Source organism: Bufo gargarizans, chromosome 8, assembly GCF_014858855.1.
Source record: "Bufo gargarizans isolate SCDJY-AF-19 chromosome 8, ASM1485885v1, whole genome shotgun sequence".
In the NCBI taxonomy this organism is placed as follows: Eukaryota; Metazoa; Chordata; class Amphibia; order Anura; family Bufonidae; genus Bufo; species Bufo gargarizans.
Window position 1 is genome coordinate 67,465,700 of NC_058087.1, and position 26,560 is coordinate 67,492,259.

General features: G+C 42.3%; 1 protein-coding gene across 3 annotated transcripts in view; it reads right to left on the reverse strand.

Annotated features, from left to right (window-relative positions):
• Positions 1-26,560, reverse strand: part of ADARB1 (adenosine deaminase RNA specific B1) — a 90,236-nt gene that overhangs the window by 40,949 nt on the left and 22,727 nt on the right. The window contains exon 3 of one of the 3 annotated variants that reach the window (XM_044302704.1): positions 15,571-15,651. The exons of 1 other annotated variant lie outside the window; for it this stretch is intronic. Coding sequence is in view for 1 of the 2 variants with exons in the window: in XM_044302703.1 (XP_044158638.1) it covers positions 2,811-2,910 (100 nt within the window). In the remaining variant the exon portion in view is untranslated. Of the gene's footprint in view, positions 1-2,810; positions 3,037-15,570; positions 15,652-26,560 lie in introns of those variants that run through there. One more of the 3 variants, XM_044302703.1, reaches the window with a different exon arrangement.

The following is a 26,560-nucleotide window of genomic DNA, read 5'->3' on the forward strand; positions in this document are numbered from 1 at the left end:
CAGCACCACTCAGATGACTACAGCAGAGTCTTGTGTGTGGAGTTTTATAATTCCTTTGTCCTCCACATAGTAAATCTAACACTATGAACATGGGCATGATTAGGGCATTAACCAGCACTACAGCATCAGGCTAGTGGTTTAATCACTTCTCTTTAATCCTAAAATTTGAACTCTAGGTGTAAGGCCTCCTGCAAACGACAGTTTGCATTTTGCGATCCGCAAAAAAATACGGATGACGTTCATGTGCATTCCGTATTTTGTGGCACTGAACAGCTGGCCCCTAATAGAACAGTACTATCCTTGTCTGTAACGCGGACAATAATAGGACATGTTTATTTCTTTGCGGAACGGAAACGGAATGCACACGGAGTAACTTCAGTTTTTTTTTTGCGGACCCATTGAAATGAATGGTTCCGTATAAGGTCCACAAAAAAAAAAAAAAAACACGGAAAGGGACACAGAAAGAATATACGCTTGTGTGCATGAGCTCTAAATCTGTAGCTCAGACCATCACCCCAACAATGAATTACAGAGACTTCAAAGCAGACTGAAGACAAAATTAGGTCATCTAAGGGCTCATTCACATCAGCACAATTATTTTCCATTCTTCTGCTCAGTTATAGGAGCAGAAAAACGTAAATAACAGAAGTTCTGGAGGGAAAAAAAAATAAAAAATTATATATAATATATATATATATATATATAATAAAGCAGAGCTGGAGTCTCCAATGCAAATGTGAACATATCCCAAGTCTCAAGTACGTTTAATGATTCAGGAAATCAATCATTTGACAGACTCATCTCATCGACTTCCCCATAAATAGAGCAGGAAGGTCATTCTTTGGATGCAAAGTAAAAAATAAAACATAAAAATAAAATAAAAAAAATTGCTGACTAACTTGTCAGATCCTGTTTCCTACCCCACACATGACACACAGACTATAGCCATTATTGTGTGAAGACATGAGTGTGTCACTGGATCCAGTAATAATTACCTGAATTTAAAGTCCAGATCATTTAGGAAGCTCATACATAAATGTGTATGAGATCTACCCGGTGTAACAGTCACTTGACCATTTTAAACACAAAACTAATACATTTGGCATGGAGAGGCAAGAAGGATTCCTATAATATCAAGTTGTCTATAACTTGGATGAAACCAACGTGAAGAATTTTATGAGCAGTCATATCAGATCTGGGATTCTAACAACTTGCAAACTGTGGGCACTTATACCAATGCTGAGAGATATATATATATTTTTTTTTTTCTTAAAACAAGTGCAATAATAATGTGAACCAATGATAGGACTGTGGTGAGAAGAGCGGCCAGTCACCAGACACACTGGATTTCAGACAAGGTGTCAAATGACTGATAAAGAGAAGCCGGGGAAAGTCTATTTTCTGGAGTTCTCTCATCATCCTGCCAATAAATGACACACTTTGGTCTATCACACAGAATCCATCATGGAAATGGAGCTTCCAACACCTTGGATTTTCAAATGAACTTGTTCACAGAGAGTGAAGATTATTCCTAGTTCTTTATTAACCTTAACGTCATTACGGCGACTGAAATGTAATAGAAAATGTGCCTATTATTTAAAAGGCTCTAAGAAAAGGGTATGAAGCCTCGATCCAAAGTCCTCTGGGCAGGATGGATTCACGAGGACAAGGACCGATCACTGACTAATCGGACACCTCATCCCTAGCAGTCAACACGCAAAGTTAGGGCTCATGCCTACGAACGTAAGGGCTCTGTACCCGTGCTATGGAACACAAATTGCGGTCCGCAATACACGGGCACAGACCGCAGGGCAGCCGCATGTGGACCCATTCACTTGAATGGGGTCCGCGATCCGCATCGCAAAAAAGTAGTGCATGCGTGCCTCTGTTCCACATCTCCGTGACGCGGAATGCACACGGCCAGTGCCCGTGTATTGCGGACCTGCTGGACGCAATATGGCCACGGGGGGCACACGGTCGTGTGCTTGAGCCCTTAGATGTAGGACCCTGTGGAGTAGAGAAATATCCGAATATATGGATTGGCTAAGGCAAAGAGAACCATTTCGCTACTACAGGTGAAACTCGAAAAATTTGAATATTGTGCAAAGTTCATTTATTTCAGTAATGCAAATTAAAAGGTGAAACTAATACACGAGATAGACTCGTTACATGCAAAGCGAGATATTCAGGCCTTTATTTGTTATAATTTGGATGATTATGTCTTACAGCTTATGAAACTCGAAAGTCACAGTCTCAGGTCCCCTTTGCTCAGGGGGTATGGATTAATTACTGACTAGAGTGCGACACTTTGAGCCTAGAATATTGAACCTTTTCACAAAATTCAAATTTTAAGTTGCATTACTGAAAAAAAAAATTTTTTTTACTTTTGCATGATATTCTAATTTTTCCAGTTTCACCTGTATATTAATTAACCATGGCGAACCCAGAACAGACTAAACCTTACAGATCCTAAACTGTACAGAAATATACACGTAGATCTCAGGATACCGAACGCTTAGCAAGGAACTCAAAACAGGTCTTCAAGATTTCATTTTGCTAAACAAACATATATAATCCAGCTGTCAACGCCAACATGCTTAGTCAATAATAGAGATTAAAACAAACTATATTGTAGTTTATGTAAATTCAAGCATTGCAGAACGATGCTACTCAAGCAGCTAAAATCAAGACTAAAAAGGAAGCACACTGATTAAAAAAAACAGTATAAACCTGCCCCCGCCGCCTCGCTCTGTAATAGTTGTGAATTGCTGCCTACATGGTCTAACAGGAGACAGACGCGGAGCCCTTACCTTTTCTCTCGGATCTCTTCTTTCGTCTTCTCTTGAAACGACGCCTGACGAGGCTAAAAAGGTTCCCCACGTTACAGGTGCTAACCAAAAGCGATGCCATAGTAAGCGGAAGGTCAGAGCACTAAACCTGACAGCCTGGATAACAGGGTACCAGAGTCTCTTTATAGCAAGTAGCAGAGCGGAGCAAGTGGTTAACCCTCTATTAGCATGCCGAGCCGCATACATGCCCGCCTCTGCATGAGGTCTCACTCTTCCTATCCCAGGCGTGTAGATGCAAGACGTTCATTTCCATCAGCAGCGAGAGGCCCATGTGACTGGTCGCCCTCCTGGGCCATCAGTCAAATCCTAAGCAGCCCCAGAAGGAGGACCTGCCGAGTGCTCAGCATCACATACAGCAAATGCCGGAGAACATGGGAGAGGCTTCACATTTCTTTCCAATCCATTAATCCAGTGTTGTGTGTGTATGTATACATATATGCTTTATATATTTTCTTTAAACACAGGAATAGGTCCCTATCACAACCTGCTATGTCATTATACCTGTGAATTTACAGATATATCCGAATTATATGAAAGTATTCTACTATAATACATATAGAGCAAGATATTGGCCATAAACACCCCAACAAAATACTTTGACATTACACCAATAACTGAAGTCACTGACCTGTGTTAGGCCTCTTGCACATGACCGTACCCGTTTTGAGGTCTGCAAATCACAGATCCGCAAAATATAGATGTGGTCTGTGTGCACCCAGCAACTTTTAAGCCACAGTTCTATAAAAATAAAAAATAAGCTATTTTTGGACAACAATAGATTCTATCATTTCCGGACCAGCCACACGGATGCGGACAGCAATAACATCCATGTGCGGTCTGTTTTTTTTCCTTTGTGGACTGTGGCTAGAATTGAACAGGTCTTTATGTGCGTTCCGCAAAAAATGCAGATCTGATATGGACCAAAAATACGGTCATGTACATGAGGCCTTAGGGAAAGGGGACAAGAAACAAAGCCAGAAAATAATAATAGTGGATGGTATGAATAAACCAAGCAGATGTGGTTGGAAAATCTGGGATGAACCTATACGGATCAGTTTACATCCAGTTGCCCCTTCTAATGAGAATGGATTGTCCTATGTAATAGTCCTCTGGGAGTATAATCAATGACAGTGGTTCTACTCCTTACAGAATAGTACTTGTCCTCTCCCTATAAATCACACAGCACTGGAGACTACAGACATAAGAGGGTTATAAGGACACTTAGAGAACCCGAGATGTGATATGGAATAGGAGGGAAGAAAAATGAGACACTAGCGCCATCTAATGCTGAAGCATCGAAATATCCATTCATCAGTATAACGGCATAAATACAGTAGTTAATATAAGATTATTACAGTAAAAGAACCAAAATTAGTGGTCAAATGCTATCTGCTAAACAGAACACAGTTTAATACCACAATCTACTTCCCTTTTCTCCAAGTTCTATACCTTTCAATGTAGTGAATGGGAGCAGTACAAGTTATGTGCTGAAAGGGCACCTGTCAGCAGATTTGTACCCATGATACTGGCTGACCTGTTACATGTGCACTTGTGCCCAAGTGCCCAAATTGCTGTGAAAAATGATGTTTTAAAATATGCAAATGAGGCTATAGGAGCAACAGGGGCGTTACCATTACACCTAGAGGCTCTGCTCTCTGCAACCGCCACGCCCTTTCCACTTTGAAAGGGCCAGACGTGATGATGATTTCACTGCCTAGCCTTATCAAAGTGCAGCAGTTGCACAGAGGGCAGAGCCTCTAGGTGTAATGGTAACACCCCCGTTGCTCCTAGAGGCTCATTGGCATACATTAAAACGTAATTTTTCTCAGCAATGCAGACACATATGAACATGGGACCAACACAGATGCCTTCAGCTGCCAAGTGCACATGGAATCGGTCAGCCAGTGTCATAGGTACAAATCTGCTGACAGAGTCCGGGATCTATGGAAGCCGTTTGCATAGCTCCAATGATGGGAGTTACAGACACAGTGGAGCACCGGACTCCTCGGCTGTTTCTGTAAACCAGGCCACCTGAGGTTGGTGCTTAGTCCCATTTCCCACAGAAACAGCAAAGATGTTACAACCCCTTTAACAATTACTGCCAAAGACATTTCACCCCTTGTCATACTTCTATGTGACCAATAATGTGAATAAATAAATAGCATTTCCCTTCCAAGAGCCGCTACAGGGGATGTTTCTGACCAGACTTGGCTTCCCATCATCCCAAGCTGTTTGCCAGGGTTATTGGAGCCAAACTTGTAGCCTCCATTTGAAAAAGTTTCTCCTATGTGACAACCCCTCTAAGGAATTCACATCACTGTTTTGTTTTCTGTTCTTTTGAGTCCTCACAAGAACAGAAAAAGGAAAACGGATCCTTTACGTTGAGCATTCATTTGTGTCAGTTCCATCAGAGAGCGGTCATTTTCTGATGAGAGAAAAAAAAAGAAAAAAAAAAAAAAAAAAATTTTGGACTTTTTCTCCCGTAAAAAATAACGGATCTCTGACGGAACTGACAAATAGATGCAAAATGAGCACAATGGACACCAAGTTTTTTTTGAAACACAAAATGGTGATGTGAACACGCCCTAATACTTCTCAGATTGCACACTTTATATTATCCAACATGACCTGTGCAGACTGTTTATAAAGGGTTAATAACTTGTGGCCAGGGATGTGTTCACTGTTGTGGAATCTGAAATGGGCAAGAGTTGTCCAAAACGGACAGATGCTCATTTACTTGCGGTTACCATAAGGGCTCATGCACACAAACTTATTTTTGGTCCGCATCCAATCCGGATGTGCACCTATTTACTTCAGCGGGGCCACAAAAGATGCAGACAGCACACCATCTGCTGTCCGGATCCGTATGAGCGTTCCGCGGCCCCACAAAAAATATAGAATGTGTACTGCTCTTGTCCATTTTACGGACAAGGATAGGACTGTTCTAGTAGGGGCCGGGCCATCCGTTACGCAGAATGCAAATGGCTGGTATCCGTGTTCTGCGGATCCGCAATTTGCAGACCGCAAAACATCCAACGATCCTATGCATCAGTCCTAGGGGTACATACACATGGGACAGAAAACCAATGAGAAAAACCTGCTGTGGATAACGCCACTATCGGTGATGGGATCCAGGTGCACCAATTGCTGATTTCACTCTGCTGACTGAAAGGGGCGAGATCCTGCAGAATAAGGCCTTGTTCACATTTCTGTGTCCGTTTGGCATCCGTGGAAAATCCATCTTTGTTTCATCTGTTAAGAGGTCCATGAAGCAGCCATTTGTCTGTTTTTTTGCCCTCCGTGTGGCATCCATATTCCACGGACAATGCTCAGCTGAAAATTAATTTCCAGGGCATCTACCAGTGGTCAGTGAAAAGCGGACCAAACACGGATGCCAAGCCATGTCAGTGGCATTTCACGGATCCATAGACTTCAATGGATGTGTCTGGTTATGGACCAAAGTAGCACATGCTCCACATGCACATGCACCACTGGAGTGTGAGCAGACAATAAGTGAACGAGGCCTCAACGCTGTGCATTTAGAGGAGCGCTGCAGGTCAACATCCTAGCGAACTAGGCGGAGGAGACAGGACTAATCTAAGGTGCATTTACATATATGACGGGAACATTCATTTTTAGGTTTTTCTCTGAACTAATAGTTCCTTCAGAATTGATTTTAATATTACCATTACGTATTAAATAGAAAATGTATAATGTACTTTATAGAAAAGTGAGAGTGGATAAATAGGCTTAGAAAGTGACAGGTTTCCTTTAAAAGATGAATTACAACAATGTTTTTCTTGCAGCATAAAGTACATTAGGAACCAAAATTTGTAGAATAATCTACTGGTGACAGCTTTAAAAAAAAAAAAAAAAAAAAAAAAAAAAAACAGTATGTATTCATCACAATTATTTTTTTTCCCTAACGTACTGGAGTGTGAAGCTTTCTGTTATGACATTCGGAATAATTTTATTTTTTTATCTTGCCAAAACACTCCATTCACACGTTCGTTATAACACTCCGTTTCCGTTCCGTTTTAAATCGGAACGTTTTTTCGGATCCATTAATTTTAATTGCCTCAGCAAAAATGCGGACACCAATCATAGTGCTTTCCGAATCACTGAATCTGTTCCGCTTTCCTATTTTCAAGTATGCAGATCCTGAAAAAAAAATTTATGAAGCTTGTCCTACTTTCTGTCCGTTTTTCTGGTCCGTTGTCCACTCAAGTCAATGGATCCACATAAAAACTGATGACATGCACAAAACCATCCGAATGTCATCAGTTTAACTGATCAGTTGACAAGAAACAAAAAAAATAAAAAAATTAAGTCCAGCCCTCAGTGCCTGTGGTGAGAGAAGTTCAGGTCATTTTCTGCTCTCCTGCAAAATGGCATATGAAGTGGACCGATTGATCACTATGATCCAGGAACGGCACTCTCTCTATGGGATACCAGACAAGAGGCCTGCCAAAATAGGTCGCTAAAGGACGGTGTTGAGAGGCAAACTTTTGCCATCCTCCTGGGACTTAGCCAAGAGGGAAAAAATAAGTGAGTAAATATAATATGTGTAATTTTACTTTTCCATCTGTCCTAGAGCAGTATACTGTACGTGCTTGTAATTTTTTTGGGCCAATTAGAAAATTGCAGCTTCCAGACATGTGCATTCACTGCATTTATCAGAGATTTAAAACCTGTATTCCTGCAATTGTAATACAGCTACAACTCCCATCAAGCACTTTTTGTTTTTACCACTTTTTTTTGGGTACCCTAGCAACATCTATTCCTATTCCTCTTCCTCTTTTTTCCTTTTGGGAACCCCCCCACCCCCAAAAAAAACTGAATAACGGAAACATGGAATGCATTCGGAAGCACTTTAGTAAAAAAACATAAGGTTGTACTGAAAAGCGGATCTGCAAAAAAAAAAAAAAAAAAGGAACGTTTATCTGGAAAGGTAAAAATACTGATGTGTGAATGGACCCCAACGGAAAGTTTGCTGCATTAAAACATGTCACCAGATGGTGGCACTATTTATTTAGAAATGGCCAGAAACAGAAGTCTGCAGCATATGGAAGGAGACTGCAGAGGAACCCCAAGTCTAACCTCTATTAAGGGTAATTGTTTAAAATTGGGTTACTGACACTAGTGGGGTACCACAGGGGTCAGTACTGGGCCCTATTTTCTTCAATATATTTCTTAGTTATCTTGTAGAAGGCATGCACAGTAAAATATCAATTTTTGCAGATGACACTAAACCGTGTAATGAACACTGAAGAGGATAGTGTACTGCTACAGAGGGATCTGGATAGATTGGAGTCTTGAGCAGAGAAGTGGTAGATAATTAAGGGGTTTTCGCAACAGGCTATTTCATACTTATGGTCCCGGCGCACCGTCCACTTCCTGGTTTCGGCACTCGGCGGGCTCCATCTTCATTGAGGTCTTCTCCCGGCCGGGCGCTGTACTGAAAGCGCACGCCGAGTCCGCGCATGCGCCCTGGTGACTTCTTCCTGGCCAGTATAGTATACTTGCCAGAAAGACATCACCAGGGCGCATGCGCGGACTCGGCGTGCACGTTCAGTACAGCGCGCGGCCGGGAAAAGAAAAGTAGTCTGCGCACGCGCGGCCACCGCGATTCCCTGAGAAGAGCGGTGGCCGTAACCAGGGGAGACGGAAGACAACAGTCAGGTAAGTATAGGTTTATTTTTTTCTAAGAGGTGGGGATTTGTTAATAAAATATATTTAGAAAAATGATCACTGTTAAATCATTAACGGATTTAACAGTGATCATTAAGAAGATAATACCCCTCTAACACTGACAAATGTGAGGGTATGCACATGGGAAGGAATAATGCAAGTCACCCGTACATACTAAATGGTAAAACACAGGGTAACACCGACATGGAAAAGGACTTCTATATTCGTGTGCATGAGGCCTATGTATGTAGCAGTCCACAAAATATGGATAACATCCATGATGCATCCACTTTTTTTTTTTTTTTTTTTCCTTTTTACAGACAACTTCAATGTGTCTGCATTTTGAGGCCAAGAGGAGGACATGTTCCAGCTTTTGCGAAACTGATATATGAATGTGGAATGTACATGGATCATCCGTGTGCTTTCGACATCCGTATGTCCTGTACTACATGCATAACCTTACACTTATCAGTGATAAACGGTACAATCACTCCACAAGGTCATTAATAAATAACCCAAATTCAATACAAATCAGTTGACTAATCTCTACTTGGGTATTGAGCAGAATTTTATAATCACATATTAAATGTGTTTAAACCCACATTACTCATATCTTGCCTTTGGAAGAAGGATTCCAAGTCATTAACCAGCTCAAAGTTTCTTGGATGCGCTACTTGGGAACCCAGTCACATGAAGCTTCTCTTCTGAAAATCCTGCTTCCATTGACATCACATCCTTTACCAGATTGGTGTTCTGGTTGATAGATGGGGGGACATCATGTCCACAACCCAGGATGGGGGAAATGCTGTGTATTCCTCTCCCAAGATCATTTGTACATATGCCAGACAGGGGAATACTACTTGGCCCATCCACAGCATCTGCCACATCCTGGGTTGTGGACATGATGTCCCCGCCCATTGACAAGACCACAAACCTGGCAAATGACAACATAGGAAGAAGCTGGATCCCCATCAGATGAGTGTCACATGACCAGGCTGAGTAGCTGAACTTCAAGACAGCAAGTATATTACAATCATTGTCCCAGAAAAGCCTTCAACAATCTATACATAATTATTCAATAGATTCTTTTGTTTTAAAAATAAAATAAACAGGTGGATGGTTTTCCAGATACAATTTTTTGAAGTCACTACACATTCTACTTTCTGTCCTGGCTCTTTAACTTCCTCCTTGTTTGGACTTTTAGCATGGCAAACAGTCTCGCTTAACTTTCTCAGTCAGACCATCACTATGACCAGACAGCACTCCTCAATTAGAGCATCACTTGACACATGCCGTGCTTTTCTGTGGACATCTTTATCTAGTCCTCATCAATAGAACAATATAGCCGTCACTGTTACCTTAATTCTACACTACTGTAACAATGATGCTTACCATGCAGATTAACATCTTCCCATCAGAGCAGCAGTAAACTGCTACCTATATAGGGGGTCTTTTTTGTGTTGACTGCTACAGAAGGACTTTGTTAAATTTTAAATGGTACTGCCGAAATTAAGGAAAAAACTGCCTAAAACTCAGATGAATGCATGCAGCAGTATTTTGTCTGACAGCTTCATTAGTACAGGAGGACCAGGAAGCAGTGAAGGATCTGTACTCACCGCTTCCTGGTCCTCGGCTCAGGTATCGGCTGTGCAGGGCTGCGCACAGCGTGAGGGCGCACTGTGACCTCACACTGTGCGCCGCGATACACAGCCAACAGCAGTATGAAGAGGATCGCGATGGTGAGAAGCGGTGGCGTTCAGGAGCAGGAGAGGAAAGTGTTTTTTTTTTATTTGCGCTGACGGCTGGCTGACATGGGGGGTTTGATCTGAGGTCGGATTGCATGTCTGACCTGAGGTGTAATGGAAAATATTTTTCTCTTATTGTTCTCCTCTAAAACCTAGGTGCTTCTTATAGGGCGATAAATACGGTACAGTGCAGCAGAGACCCTAGTCAGTTTATAAAGTCATTATAGAGTTATATATTTTAATATGCACCTTGTGTTCTGTTATGGGCGTGAATCAGCCAGCGCTGACTAGCACCCTCTAAGCCCTGCCCCAGAACCACACAGGCACATGCTGACATTTAGATTATAGCTCATCTATAATGTCTCGTTTTCCCGTGTATAGACTCCAGTGGAACTTGGCTAAAGAAAGATAACTGCCTACAGACACTTCAGTGTGCCTTGATTACATCACAAGCAAAAATACATTTATATACCATATTTTTCGCTTTATAAAGACACACTTGTCAGTGCATCTTATAAAAGCCAATACTAGGGAGCGCTTCCATTATAAAAACGCTCACTAGTATACAGGAGGCATGGGTAGTGATGACTGTAGCACTCCCTCTTCTCCAGGCACAGCATACAGTGTCAGGACGCGGAACACTGTCCAGAGCATCTCACAGCTTCTGCCATCTTCCCATAGAGCCTCCCTTTGATCAGATCAGTTATCCTCCTTCCATCGCTCCATGATCCATTTCTGACGCTCATTGTAGACATTTTGGCAGTGGACAGAGGTCGGTCGGTATGGCCACCCTGACCGGTCTGCTGCTAGACGGCAAGCTTTCCATCACTCTGCACAGCGGCTCTCATGTGGGATCTAATCAACTGTCTAACAATACTTGGCCGGGTCTGTGTCAGACATTTATGCTTTCCCATTTTTTATGCTTCCAGTACATCAAGTGTTCACTGGCAGTCCACCATCTCCCACAACATCCCAGGAGAAAATCACCGGCCTGTGGTTTGGACGTTATGGCTGACGGGTGCATCTATTCAGTGCTGTGTCTTTACGAGATGCATGCTCTACAGCCTATACTTTATTCCACCTTACTATTATACCATCTGCCGTCACGGCATAAATGAGAAGATGGCAAAGAGTGAGAACAGAATGGAAGAGAACATTGGGGGTTCGGCACAATCGATTTCTATTTTGGGAAATAGTTCCAGATTTAATTTAACGCAGCTGCTGAAAGCATGTCTCGCTAATACAGGCACCGAAAAAATAAAGGACTACGGCGAGAAATAGACAAACCATGGGCTGCGCTAGAGCTAGACTTCCTATTATAAATCATCACTTTGGTGGGTGACACTATGTGAAGCCACACAGGACAGCTGATCGGTCAACGTTAAAAAAAAGAGTTAATAGCGCTGCCATTTACCAGCTATTGTAAAAGTGTTGCCTTATACACGTTTCTTCTGCCTTTAAAAACCCTGCAAGACTATGTTCACAGTTGTGTTTCTAAGGCTACTTTCACACTAGCGCTTGATCGGATCCATTCTGAACGGATCCGATCATATTAATGCAGACGGAGGCTCCGTTCAGTACTGATCCGTCTGCATTAATAACTTAGAAAATTTTCTAAGTGCGCAAGATGCCTGAGCGGATCCGTTCAGACTTTCAATGTAAAGTCAATGGGGGACGGATCCGCTTGAAGATTGAGCCATATGGTGACCTCTTCAAGCGGATCCGTTCCCATTGACTTACATTGTAAGTCTGAACGGATACGCTCTCCTCCGCACGGCCAGGCGGACAGCTGAACGCTGCAAGCAGCGTTCAGCTGTCCGCCTGGCCGTGCGGAGGCTGAACGCCGCCAGACTGATGCAGTCTGAGCGGATCCGCTCCATTCAGACTGCATCAGGGCTGGACGGAGGCGTTCGGGTCCGCTCGTGAGCTCCTTCAAACGGAGCTCACTAGCGGACCGACGAACGCTAGTGTGAAACTAGCCTAAATCCAGCAGGTTCTTCTGGTAGCCTGTACTGGCCGGACAACAACAACTGCAGCCACATGCAGGTGTGACAGGTGTACATACAGGTCTTCGTAGCGCAGAAATGCACGCAACGATATTTCTCCATCCAAAACCAGCTATTTATGCTGGAAAGCAGCCAGATCAATGCCGGATCCCATTATAGTCAATTTTGAGCATCAGTTATGATCCGTTTGCGTCGGTTCTGTCAGAGGTCAGGAGAAAAAGTCCTATATGCCGGACTTTTTCTCCTGTCAAAAAGTAACTGATGCTCAAAATAATGGTTCCTTATATTTTTTTTTCTCCTGACTAAATGCAGGCGTGAAAGTGCAATTCCAGAGATCTAAATGACTGCCTGGTTCTGGCATGCAATACTGCCGAAATGAACCCCTTCATTCCCTGTGTTGAGTGCTATCAATGTGTGCTCTACTAGATGTTGGAACAGAAGATGGAAGACGTCCAGGAAGACGTAACAGAGTGATACACACGGCCATCTTGCCTGCAGGACCAAGGTCACGGACATTCCGTTACATTAAAGGCTCTGTCACTACGCTGAGCATTTTAGAACATTTGCCCCCATTAAAATAGTACCTCCCTTTTTTCAGGATCTCTACGCGAGACAGACACAAGTACTTTATAAAGTTAGGCAAATTAGCTGTCACAAGTGCCCAGCGGCGGAGTTACGGCCGCAAGTGCCCAGGCCCCTCAGCTATGTGCCCAGATAACTGCACCCTTTAGAGGGAATGCATAGCCTACAATTCTTTCTGAGAGTAAGGCCTCCTGAACACGAACGTGTGCGCCCCGTGGCCGTGCTGTGGGGCCACAATGCACGAACACAGTCCGCGGGGCAGCCGCAGCGGATCGCAGACCCATTTACTTTAATGGGTCCGCAATGTGCCGTTCTGCAAAAAGATAAGACACGTTAGATCTTTTTGCGGAACGGAAGTACGGGACGAAACCCCATGGAAGCACTCTGTAGTGCTTCCGTAGGACATCTCCGGAATTGCGGACCCATGTATTGCAGATCCGCAAAGTCGGTCCGCAAAACAGCAATGGGACACATCCGGTCGTGGAAGCGCTCATTAGTAGCGGAGGAGCAGGAAGCTGTGAAGGCTCTGTACTCACTGCTTCCTGGTCCTCGGCTGTCAGCTGTGAAGGCTGCGCACAGCGTGAGGACGCTCTGTGACCTGAGGGTGAATTATGGCTGGGGGCTGCATCTGAAGTTTTATTGGGGGTCAGCTTTATATTTGGCTCTGATCTGAGGTCGGATTGGGGGGGTCATTCACATTGGGGTCTGATCCGAGAGCTTATTAACATTGGGGATTGTATTGGGGCCGTGAGCTGGGGTCCGATTGCTGATTTGAGATCTAATGAAAATTTTTTTTTTCTTATTGTCCTCCTCTAAATCCTATGTGCGTCTTATGGGCCGGTGCGTCTTATAGGGAGAAAAATACGGTAGGCGTTTATAAAAACTTCATTGAAACAATTGGTCATTTTCAGATGACATTCCTCCTTGTAAGTCTTCCAGTGACATTAGAGAATCGCCAAGAGCTTGTTAATTCTAATTCATGCTTAATTACCAATTATTTATTCCCTTTTACATTAGAAGCAGAAAAGGTCAGAAAGCACCACACTCAAAAAGGAATTATTTATTCTAGTGTTCCAGGTGGCACATTCATTGCAGGATGTCTCATCGGTGTTTTGAAGTCCCCCCCCCCCCCCCAATCTACTTCCTTTAAAAGGTTATTCCAGGATTAATTAATTGACAATACAAAACACTTCTTAATTATGTATATACACAAAGGCTGAAAACAAAAACTAAGGGCTGAAATTTCTCCTGCCAGAATGCAGATAAATGTATATTAGCACAAAAGAAGGTTAATATTTCCCTCTACTATGTGACTGGGAAATTAATATTAAAAAAGGAACTTGCTTGCAGGATTAAAAAGAAGAATTCATCAAAACAGACTGACGTACAATAATATGCTGCTAAATGTGTACAAAAACATCACACGTGAACTATAATACAGATCGTGACAGTCATTCAGATTCATTCACCCCGGTGTACTGGGCAATTTACTATTGCACAAAAAGATCCACAAGAAAATCATTTACTTTTGTTCAAATTGGGGGGAATAAAAAATAAATAAAAATCAGGCACTAGTAACTTTTTTTCAAATCTCCCACATCAGATTTGTGGTCTGTAAATTGCAGATCTGCAAAATACGGATGAGGTCTGTGTTGCATCAGCATTTTTTGCAGACCCATTGACTTCTATGGGTCCGCAGTCTGCATTTCACCAACAGGTTTAGGACATGTTCTATCTTTTTGCAAAAAGTAAAAGAAAAACAAACCCTTATTCACCTTTAGGGCCTGTTCACACAGTGGAATTTGCAAAGCTTGAGTGGTGTCTATCTCCTGTCCTTTTCAATAGGAGGCAGCACTGCAGCAATTCGCAGGTTTAAAGCTGCAACTCCACCAAGAAGGAACATGTGTGGTGTGCAAACAGTGGTGGCGCTGTAGCAGGTGTCTGCCGGTGATTTATCTTCATTTAAAGGGGGTTTCTGGAATTCATACTGATGACCTATCCTAAGGATAGGTCACCAGTAGCTGATTTGTGGGTGTTCGACACCCGGGCCCCCCTACCAATTAGCTATCTGAGAAGGCACCAGTGCACCTGTGAGCACTGCGGCCTTCTTCGTGATTATCAAGCACAATGCCGCACACTGTATAGTGAATGGGGCTGAGCACAATACCAAGCACAGCCACTATACAATGTACGGTGCTGCGTTCACATAAGCGCTGATGTCTTCTCAAACAGCTGATCGGTGAGGGGTCCCGAGAGTCTGACTTCTTCCGATCAGATACTGATGACCTATTCTGAGGATAGGTTAACAGTATCAAAATTCCAGAAAACCCCTTTAATTGAGCTAAGCTGCAAGCGGTTAATCGGCATCCAAAGTGATTAACTGTGGTTTTCAAAATCTGCCAAGTGAATGGTCCTTAAAATCTTCTGCCCTACTGCCCTCCGCTCAGATTTCAGGTGGAAATCACTGAAGTCAGGTCTTTGACCACCACAGCCAATCACTGGCCTCAGTGGTCATGAATCAATCACTTAGGTACGTCAATGCCAAGGCCAGCAATCAGAAGCAACTTTATCTATTCTGCCTAAGATAAAATTGTTTTACCATGTCAGTATTTCACTTTCGAAGAAAGAAAAGGATTTCTGCAGCCTTTAATGCTTCTTCTAAGCCAAGCAATGCAAGCCCTGCATAATGAGACATACCTTCAAAGGATTCAGGTAGATACTGGCTTTTTATGGGCTTCTGAAACTTGGGATGACCGGGAGGATCCTGTTGTATGCAGCCTGGAAAATAATGAAGAAATCTTTTTTTAGAACTTGAGGACAGATGGCTCTAGAAAATCCTCTTCAATACGACAGAAGAGTTGGCTGCGTCTCTGCCGTTTTAGATACGTAATGAATAATCCGATGCCAGCGAGTCAGCCTTGGCCATGCTGAACACCAGTGACTGTACAAACACTGCATGTTGTTTCATGTAAGCGACTATAACAACAGTAAACAATGGGTGAAACGGATTACCAACTACACCAGTCATCCGGAAACTGATCTGCCCACAAACTAAGCAGGGAAAAAGCCATCAGAAGTGAGGGAGTGCTGGCCTACTACAACAAACGGTGGTGCTCAAGTAAAGGGCCCTTTACACGGGCCAAGAATCGAACAGAATCGCTAACAAGTGTTCGCAGGAACGTTCATTAGCAATTATAACATCAGGTCATAGTGCACGTGAATGCACCATGTCCTGACAATGTGTGTGTATGTCAGTATTCAGTGCAGCGCTGTTCGGGCAGGCGGGTGACCACCGAGCGTGAGTAATAGCAAGCTCTTCGCTCCATGGTCACATGGCACAAACAAATCATCGATGCAAAAAATTTCCAAAGGATTTTTTTTGTGTTGAGTTAATTGATTAATTCGAGTAATCATTTTAGCCCTACACGAGGGTATTTTCTTTCCGTGTCCGTTCCTTTCATATGTGGAACAAATCATTTCAAATAGATCCACACAAAAAAATAAACTGATAATGCAAACTTTTGTGCGGTCTTCTAAATCCATGTTTGCCAGCAGCAGATCGTGCTGCCGGGATTCTTTATGGGACGATCAATGGCATTAGTGATCACTCCGCCCCATACTGTGGAGATTGCTGCACATAAATGCAGCAGTGTCCTTCACCGACGAGCAGACTTGTCGGAAAGGAAAGCTTTCTTCCCGACAATCATCTTGCTTAACCACTTCAGCTCCCCTAGCTTAAACCCCCTTAATGACCAGACCACTTTTTACACTTCTGCACTACACTACTTTCACGGTTTATTGCTCGGTCATACAACTTACCACCCAAATTAATTTTACCTAATTTTCTTTTTCATTTGGTGGTATTTCATTGCTGCTGACATTTTGCCTTTTTTATATTAATCAAAATTGACTAATTTTATTTTTTTTGCAAAAATTTCGTTTTTCAATTTCTGTTGTAAAATTTTTCAATTAAAACTACATTTCTATATACATTTTTCTCTAAATTTATTGTTCTACATGTCTTTGATAAAAAAAATTATAATAATGCAATAAGTGCATAGTTATTGGTTTGGGTAAAAGTTATAGCGTTTACAAACTATGGTGCAAAAAAAATTAATTTACGCACTTTGACTTTCTGAGCACCTGTCATGTTTCCTGAGGTTCTACAATGCCCAGACAGTAGAAACACCCCACAAATTACCCCATTTCGGAAAGTAGACACCCTAAGGTTTTCGCTGATGGGCATAGTGAGTTCATGGAAGTTTTTATTTTTTGTCACAAGTTAGCGGAAATTTTTATTTTTTTCTTACAAAGTCTCATATTCCACTAACTTGTGACAAAAAAATAAAATTTTACATGAACTCACCATACCCCTCACGGAAAACTTTGGGGTGTCTTCTTTCTAAAATGGGGTCACTTGTGGGGTATTTATACTGCCCTTGCATTTTAGGGGCCCTAAAGCCTGAGAAGTAGTTTGGAATCCAAATGTGTAAAAATGCCCTGTGAAATCCTAAAAGTACTCATTGGAATTTGGGCCCCTTTGCGCACCTAGGCTGCAAAAAAGTGTCACACATGTGGCATCGCTGTACTCAGAAGAAGTAGGGCAATGTGTTTTGGGGTGTATTTTTACATATACCCATACTGTGTGAGATAAATATCTCCCAGGCTGTGAGCTCTGCGCTGCGATTGGCCAGCGCTAGAGCAGAACAAGGGCAGACTCCGCCTACCATACTTAGTGACCGAAATCTCTGCCTACCTTAACTTAGTGACCAAAGATACCGGAGGGCATAGCGGGAGAACGGAGCGGCGCCCAGGGATAATAGTAAGTGCAGTGAGATCCCCGGGCACTGCTCTCCATGTCTGTATACTTAGTTCACAATGTCAGGATCGGTGAAAGGTCCTCTTTAATCTATCAGTGTAAAGGGACATTTAGGCTATGTCCACACTAGTGCTGACAATTCCAGTATTCTGTCCTGGCGAACGAACATAATACCGGAATAACTGGATCCAGCATATGCCAGACAGAACCGAGCCCATCAAATCCCTTTCACTGTAATGGGAATCTGACGGTTTTTCAGAATGAATGATAATATACTGGAATTGTCAGCACAAGTCTGGATGCAGCCTTAAGGCCCCAGATTATCACCGAGCGTTTGTACGAAAATACTCGTTCATCGGGTAAGGCTACTTTCACACCTGCGTTAAGTGCGGATCCGTCTGGTATCTGCACAGACGGATCCGCACCTATAATGCAAACAATTGTATCCGTTCAGAACGGATCCATTTGCATTATGAAGGACAAAGTCAAAACGGAACTGTCCTGACTTATAGTGAAAGTCAATGGGGGACGGATCCTTTTAAATTGCACCATATTGTGTCAGTGAAAACAGATCCACCCCTATTAACTTACATTGTAAGTCAGGACAGATCCGTTTGGCTCCGCATCGCGAGGCAGACACCAAAAACGGTCCAAGCTGCCTTTTGGTGTCCGCATCCAGAGCGGAATGGAGCCAAACTGATGCATTCTGAACGGATCCTTATCCATTCAGAATGCATTGGGGCTGAACTGATCCGTTTTGAACAGATTGTGAGATCCCTGAAATGGATTTCACAAACGGAATTCAAAACGCCAGTGTGAAAGTAGCCTTATAAGATTGTTTGCGCAGTCACCTAAATAATCATTTGCCGGTAGCAGATGGTGCTGTGATTTTGTATGGGAATGAGATATAGCATTAGCGATCACTCCTCCCTATTCTGTAGAGGGGATCAAGTAAATGCATTGGTCTCCTCCACTGAAGAGTAAGGGCTGTTTCACACGAGCGGATCCCTTGAGTGTCATCCGCAGCGTGAATGACAGTCAAGCCCTGTTCTGGACAGCACAGACACAGAGCATTAACATGGTTGATAACGCTCCGTGCCCCTCTGATCTTTTTACTACAAAATCAGTGAGATAAAGTTGTCACTGTGATTTTGTAGCAAAAAACACACAGAGGCACGGAGCATTATTAATCATGTTAATGCTCCGTGTCTGTGCTGTCCAGAGCATGGCTTGGCCGTCACTCACGCTGCGGCCCTAAGAGATCATCAGGATGAAATGTTTCCTTCCTGACAATCGTCCGTTCCATCAGCATGGCTGCGGGAAATTAGGCTTGATGTGGGCTCAGCCTTGCAGTCCTGGGGTCACTGGAAGGCTTTATGAGAGGTAGCAAGCTGGGTGTGAACAAAGAGTATTTTTGACTGATCTTAAGAGCTTGCTCTAGCTACAACGTTCTAGTATGGGCAGTCGCTTAGTCATGACCGACATGCCCAGCAGTTACATGGTTTAACGTTAGCTGAATAATGAAAGGTTACTGCATTCTTTGATTCAACTCTATGAATTCATGTTGTTTTCAGACAAGTAAAGATTGTTATCCACTGGGAGTAAAAGACATTTCCTATTAAATGACAAACAGATCTTGGGGCTGAGCTGCTTCTAGGCCAGGTGATCAATGAACCTGTCGTCACTCTGCCTAGGAAGAGCTGGAGAAGGCTGTGGTGCTCATAGGCGCGCTCTGCCCTCTTAAATGGCTGATTAGGGCCCCCACTGATCAGAGGATCCCAGGAAACCCCTTTAAATGAAGCTAAACCAAAGGCAAGCACTGCTGTCTGCATAACCAAACAAAAAACAAAGCAAAACAGTAAACCACTTTAATAAGGGTGCCAGCACATGGTGTGAATTATGCAGTTTGTGTGGATTTCATGCAAAAAAAAAACAAAAAAAACGCAGCATAACACGTACCAGCAAAGTGAATGACACTTTGTGCAAATTTGTGAAAATTTTAAAATCTGCAGCATGGCAATTGTTTGTGCGATTCTGCGCCTTCTGTAGAGCGGTTTTCCCAATAAACTTCGATTGGGTTCTTTACATAAACAGAAAATCTGCACCAAACCGCAATAAATATTGCAGACTTAGGCTACTTTCACACTAGCGTTTTGGGTGGATCCGTCATGGTTCTGCAAAAACTGATCAGTTACAATAATACAACCGCAGGCATCTGTCATGAACGGATCCGTTTGTATTATATGTAACAAAGACAAGATTGATGCATCATGAACGTCACTGAAAGTCAATGGGAGACGGATCAGTTTTCTATTGTGCCAGAGAAAACAGATCAGTCCCCATTGACTTACATTGTGCGTCAGGACGGATCCATTTGGCTCAGTTCAGTCAAGCAGAGGTGTCCGCCTCGAGAGTGGAATGGTGACTGATTGGAGGCAAACTGATGCATTCTGAGTGAATCCTTTTCCATTCAGAATGCATTAGGGCAAAACTGATCCGTTTTGGACCGCTTGTGAGAGCCCTGAACAGAAAGCAAAAACGCCAGTGTGAAAGTAGCCTTATGTGCAGGTTTCCTGCACACAAATATGCACTGTGTGCAGGTACCCTAACTGGCCTGAAAGAAAATGACTAAGGCTACTTTCACACTTGCGTTTGATCGGATCCGTTCTGAATGGATCCGATCATATTAATGCAGACGGAGGCTCCGTTCAGTACGGATCCATCTGCATTAATGACTTAGAAAAATTTCTAAGTGCGAAAGTAGCCTGAGCTAGACGGAAGCGTTCTGCTCCGCTTGTGAGCTCCTTCAAACGGAGCTCACGAGCGGACAGCAGAACGCTAGTGTGAAAGTAGCCTAAGTCCATCTGCACACATCATACCCCATCTATATACTCCATCTATACCCCAAAGGAAAATTACCGGAAGAGATTACACCAATTGAGGGATGCCAGAGTCTTAGATTGCACGATAAACAGGACAATGGGAACAAGGAATGATAATTGTCTGGTATAAATGAGCAATGGATCAGCTCGTTTATCAGGATAAAAATACCCGATCAGCAGTACAACTTCCTGCGTAATCAGGCCAGTACTAATGGGCGTCTATGGGTGTGCTATCATCCATCGGCGCTTGCACTGCCAGAATAGTGCAAGGCCCCTTTCACACGGGCGAGATATCCACGTGGGTGCAATGCGTGAGGAACGCATTGCACCCGCACTGAATACGGACCCATTAATTTCTATGGGGCTGTGCACATGAGCAGTGATTTTCACGCATCACTTGTGCGTTGCGTAAAAATTGCAGCATGCTCCTCTTTGTGCGTTTATCACGTAACGCAGGCCCCATAGAAATGAATGGTGTTGCGTGAAAATCGCAAGCATCCGCAAGGAAGTGTGGATGCAGTGCGATTTTCACGCACTGTTGCTAGGTGACGATCGGGATGGGGACCCGATCTTTATTATTTTCCCTTATAACTTGGTTATAAGGGAAAATAGCATTCTGAATACAGAATGCATAGTACAATAGAGCTGGAGGGGTTAAAAAAATATAATTTAACTCGCCTTAATCCACTTGTTCACGCAGCCGGCATCTCTTCTGTCTTCTTTTGTGAGGAATAGGACCTTTGATGAAGTCACTACGTTCATCAAATAGTTCGTCACATGATCATCACCATAGTGATGGATCATGTGACAGACCATGTGAGGAGCGTAGTGACGTGTGGATTAAGGCGAGTTAAGTTATTATTATTTTTTTTTAAACCCCTCCAGCCCTATTGTACTCAGAATGCTATTATTTTCCCTTATAATCATGTTATAAGGGGAAAGAATACAAGCTACACTACAACTAACCCAAACCTGAACTTCTGTGAAGAAGTTCGGGTCTGGGTACCACAGTTAGTTTTTTATCACGCGCAATGCAAAACACATTGCACCCGCGCGATTAAAACTGAACATCGGAACACAATCGCAGTCAAAACTGACTGCAATTGCGTACCTACTTGCGCGGGTTTGCTGCAATGCACCGGGATGCATCCGGACACGTTCGTCTGCAAAGGGCCTAATACCACCCTTAGGGCTGAAATACATATTATATGGTCAGGCAAACTTACCAAAAACAACAAGTTTGGCTGACAGTCTAATGTGTGTGTGTGGAGCGCCCAACTCTCCCCAAAGTGAATATTGTCACTTAATCAACCATCAGGTGTCTTGACGCTTTCCCCACTCTCCTAATTGAATACCATACACATTCGGCTGAACTGAACATGTACGGCGCAGTCAAGGGAGGTAGCCATCAGCTGAACAGCTATTGAATGTGTATGGCCACCTTCAGTGATCCCAAGAATAAGGTTTACATCCCAAACATATGCAGACATTAACCACCTCCCGTCCGCACGTTGACTAAAAACGCCCGGGAGGCGGTTCTGTATCTCTGAATGGACGTTCCAGAACATCCAGAGATCGCAGCTGCAGATCGGGTTGCCCGCTGTCAGTGACAGCAGGGTAACCCTTAGAGAAGGCACGGACAGTTCCCAGGCTTATACAGTGTACAAAGTGCTGGAAGCGCTATGCGCTTCCTGTTCCGGCCCGGCGGTCATGTGACTGCCGGGGCCGGAGAGTGCAGGAGCTGTCGGGTCTTTCACAGATCTCGATCTGCCCTGCACTGAGGCTGTATTTACCCTGTAACTGGGGCTACTATGAGCCCCAGTTACAGGAGAAATCAATAGTTGGGAAAAAAAAATAACGAAGTCAAATGTCGCCCAGAGTTCTTGTATGACCTAATAGGGGGCGAAAAGTGTAAATATATATTTAAAAAAAAAAATAATTAAAAAATTAAAAATAAAAACTATTTTTTTTTAAATAAAATAGACATATTTGGTATTGCCGCGTCCAAGACGGTCGGTTCTATAAATATATCACATGATCCACCCAGTCCGATAAATAATAAAAAAAACTGTGTAAAAAACACAACCATTAAAACATCTTTTTTGCCACGTCCGTAATGATCTGCTCTATAAAAATGTCACATGACCTAACCCCTCAGGTGAACACTAAAAATAAATAACTAAATAAAAACTGTACTAAAACAACCAATGTTTTGGTCACCTTGCCCCATAAAGTGTTATAATTAGCGATATAAAAAAAATAAAAAATAAAATCATATGTACCCAGAAATAGTACCAATAAAACTGCCACCTTATCCCCTAGTTTTCAAAATGCAGTCACTTTTTGGGAGTTTCTACTGTAAGGGTGCATCAGGGGGCTTCAAATGGGACATGGCTCTAAAAACCAGTTCAGCAAAATCTGCCTTCCAAAAACCATGTGGCGCTCCTTTTCTTCTGCGCCCTGCCGTGTGCCCATACAGCAGTTTATGACCACATGTAGGGCGTTTCTGTAAACCGCAGAATCTGTTTAATAAAATATTGAGTTTTGTTTGGCTGTTAACCCTCGATGTGTTAAAGATTTTTTTTTTATTAAAATGGAAAACTGCCAAAAAAGTGAAATTTTAAAATTTGATCTCCATTTTTCCTTTAATTCTAAAGGGTTAACAAAGTTTGTAAAATCAGTTTTAAGTAACTTGAGGGGTGTAGTTTCTACAATGGGGTCATTTATGGGGGTAGCCACTATGTAGGCCCCACAAAGTGACTTCAGACCTGAATTGGTCCTTAAAAAGTGGGTTTTGTCAATTGTCTTTAAAATTTTAAGAATTGCTTCCAAAATTCTAAGCCTTCTAACGTCCTATAAAATAAAACATTTACAAAATGATGCCAACATAAAGTAGACATATGTGGAATGTTAAGTAATAAATATTTGATGAGGTATCACTTTCTGTTTTAAAAGCAGAGAAATTGAAATTTTGAAAATTTTCACATTTTTTGGTAAATTTGGGATTTTTTCATAAAGAAAAAGGTAAAATATATTGACTCTAATTTTTGACCATCATGAAGTACAATGTGTCACGAGAAAACAATCTCTGAATGGCTTGGATAAGTAAAAGTGTTCCACAGTTATTACCACAAAGTAAGGTATGTCAGATGGTGCTATGCAATGAATGGCGCTTTAATAATAAATAATATTTAAAGGCCATGTACCCCTTTGGACATTTTTTTTTTATTATTGCACTGTACTTTTGAGCCCAAAATTTTTTTGGGTCTTTATTATAAATATGGAATCCTATTTTGTGTATAGAGCTGACAAGCTCTATTAGCTGCCTGTGGATCTTTGTCTTTTCCGTCTTCTGGGGAGAAGATGGACTCCTTATCTCTGATCTTATAAACACTCAATATAGCTCAGTTCTTATCTTACTGATAAGAATGTGGCTTAAATAAGTGTTTATGACCTCTTAGTAATTTAGAGATAATTTATTAGATCAGTGATGCCCAACTTACGGCCCGTGCAGTGACCGAAGGCGGAGCTTGTGCACAGTTGCAGAAGAGACGCTGCAGCGACTGACGACCCCATTCTCCCCACACCCACCCATACAGAGCCCCCTCTGGACTAGGGCTGCAGTAAACGATTATTTTAGTAATTAAGTATTATATCGATTATTTGTACCTTCCTAAAATAACGTATTGCTTAATAAAACAATATTTTTTTATTTATTACAGTGGTATAGCAAATAATTGCACACAAGGATTCTTTCACAGCTGCAATATACAGTACATTGTCAGAGAAAGACAGCCAGAATGTACCGTACTGGGTATAGCTGGATACTGCCAGCTGCTGCAGCGATTGACTGTAATGGGGTGCGGCCTTGTTACAGCATTCAAGCTGGGTTTTGGCTGGACCCAAAAAAAAAAAAAAAAAAAAGCTTTGGACGATACCCAGCATGTATGCCGGAACGTGGCCAGATGGCCCTTGACCACAACATAGTCAATGAGAGTATATAGCTGGTTGTATCCGGCTATACCCAATACTGTATACTCCAGCAGGCTGTTCTTCTGCCAGAATGTGTATCTAAGGCTATGTTGTGAACTCTGTCAGTCTGTTCCGGTGAAGGATGCACTGGCTGCATCAGTCATAGCTGGATGCCCATTGACTATAATGGGGATCTGGACAAAAAAAAAAAAAAAAAAAAAAAAAAGCTGCACAGTAACGTATTATGTTATGTCCCTCACTCCCCCACAGTGCCATCAGATATCATCAGCCCCTGGTCTAAGGAGGATGTGACTGGCGAGGTGCGGTAGTGGTGGAAGTGAATGGACCGCAGCCTATTTCTTAATATGTGAATATGTCTGATGCCCGCGTGAGACAACTCATAATATTGCACCACAAGGCATTTCTAGAGTTTCCTGCATTCCACTCATACATTCTTGCTATGCCCAGACGCGCCCCCGTTAAAGGGGCAATGCCCAGATATTTGCCTCTTCACAGTAGCAATGCTCACACTTGTCCCCTCACAGGGTTTGCATTTCTATCTGGCAAAGCTACCTGGTTCTGGCCCACGAAATTTATACCATGTCTAGTGCGGCCCTCAGAAAATGGTTGGGCAACACTGTATTAATGAAACACAGTGAAAGTACCAGTCTCACAGTTAGAAAAAAAACTGTTAACCTTTTGTGACAGAATGGATCAATATTTCTTAATAAAGGCTAATTGAAAATATGATTTTTAGCCAAAAATTTGTAAAATGCAAACAAAAATTGCCTCCAAAGGTGGGACATAGCCTTTAAGTAATACAATCGAAGGGCACTATGTTCTGAGGCAAACACACTGGGAGGGAAGCAGTTAGGCTGCCTTCACTTCAGCCGTGTTTTATGCACTTTTGTATTTTTAGTGATGTTTTTAGCACCTGCACTTTGTGGTGCATTTTCTGAAGTAAAAACACTAGCTCCAGACGTTAGCTGAAAGTTTATGGGAAGTATGAAGCAAAGTGCTTTTTTCTGGATTTTTAAAAAAATGCAGCATGCTGTAGCGCTTGCCTTTTTCCATGTCTCCTTCTCTATAGAGAAAACATGCCATAAGGAAAATGCTAGTGAAATGAAACAGAAAAAATTGGCTGAAAAATTGCAGGTGTTAAAAAAAAAAAAAAAAAAAGTTATTTTGGAGTTTGTTTTTGCTGGCAGAAAATAAATGGCAGTGCAAAATTCATGTCTGTAAGGAAAATCAATCTAGGAGTTATAAAATAAAAAAAAATTAAAAAAAATTGCAATACAATAAAAAAAAAAGTAAAAATACAGTTTAACAAACATGCTAGGCATTTAACTGCAATCCCCTAAACGTCATTCTTTCAATGCTTACCCATATAAGGCTTTATCTAAAATATTCATCAAGACATAAAACCGTACATATCAGAAATGTCTAAATAGTTTCAACATGAGAAATCTGTTGAAAGAGGGTTTTGCATGAAGATATTCTTTTGTTTGAAGGAATGTAGGTTTCAAACAATGCTAAATATTTCACTATGAAACTAAGCACTTTCACCAAACATATGTAAACATGCAGCAATAAAAACACCAGAATGGATCCACAAATAGAATCTGTGGTAGGTATTCACTAAACGTAATATGAATAGTTCAAAGTATGGGGAAATTTACATATTGTGTAGTGTGGGTCATTATAGATGCGGTGATACCCAATGTGGAGATTTTATTTTTGACATTTTTTTTCCCCATTGAAAAGCGTTTAGTGCATTGCATTTTAAAGGGGTTTTCTGAGATTTTGATACTAATGACCTATCCTCAGGATAGGTCATCAGTATTTGATCAGTGAGGGTCCGACACCAGGGTCCTGCCGATCAGCCTTGTTGCAGCTTACCAAGCACAGCGCTGTACATTGTAAGTCGCTCAGCTCCATTCAATGCCTTCTTATACATCTTATCGCGGTAGGGCCCGAGTGTCGGACCCCCGCCGATCAGATGCTGATGATCTAG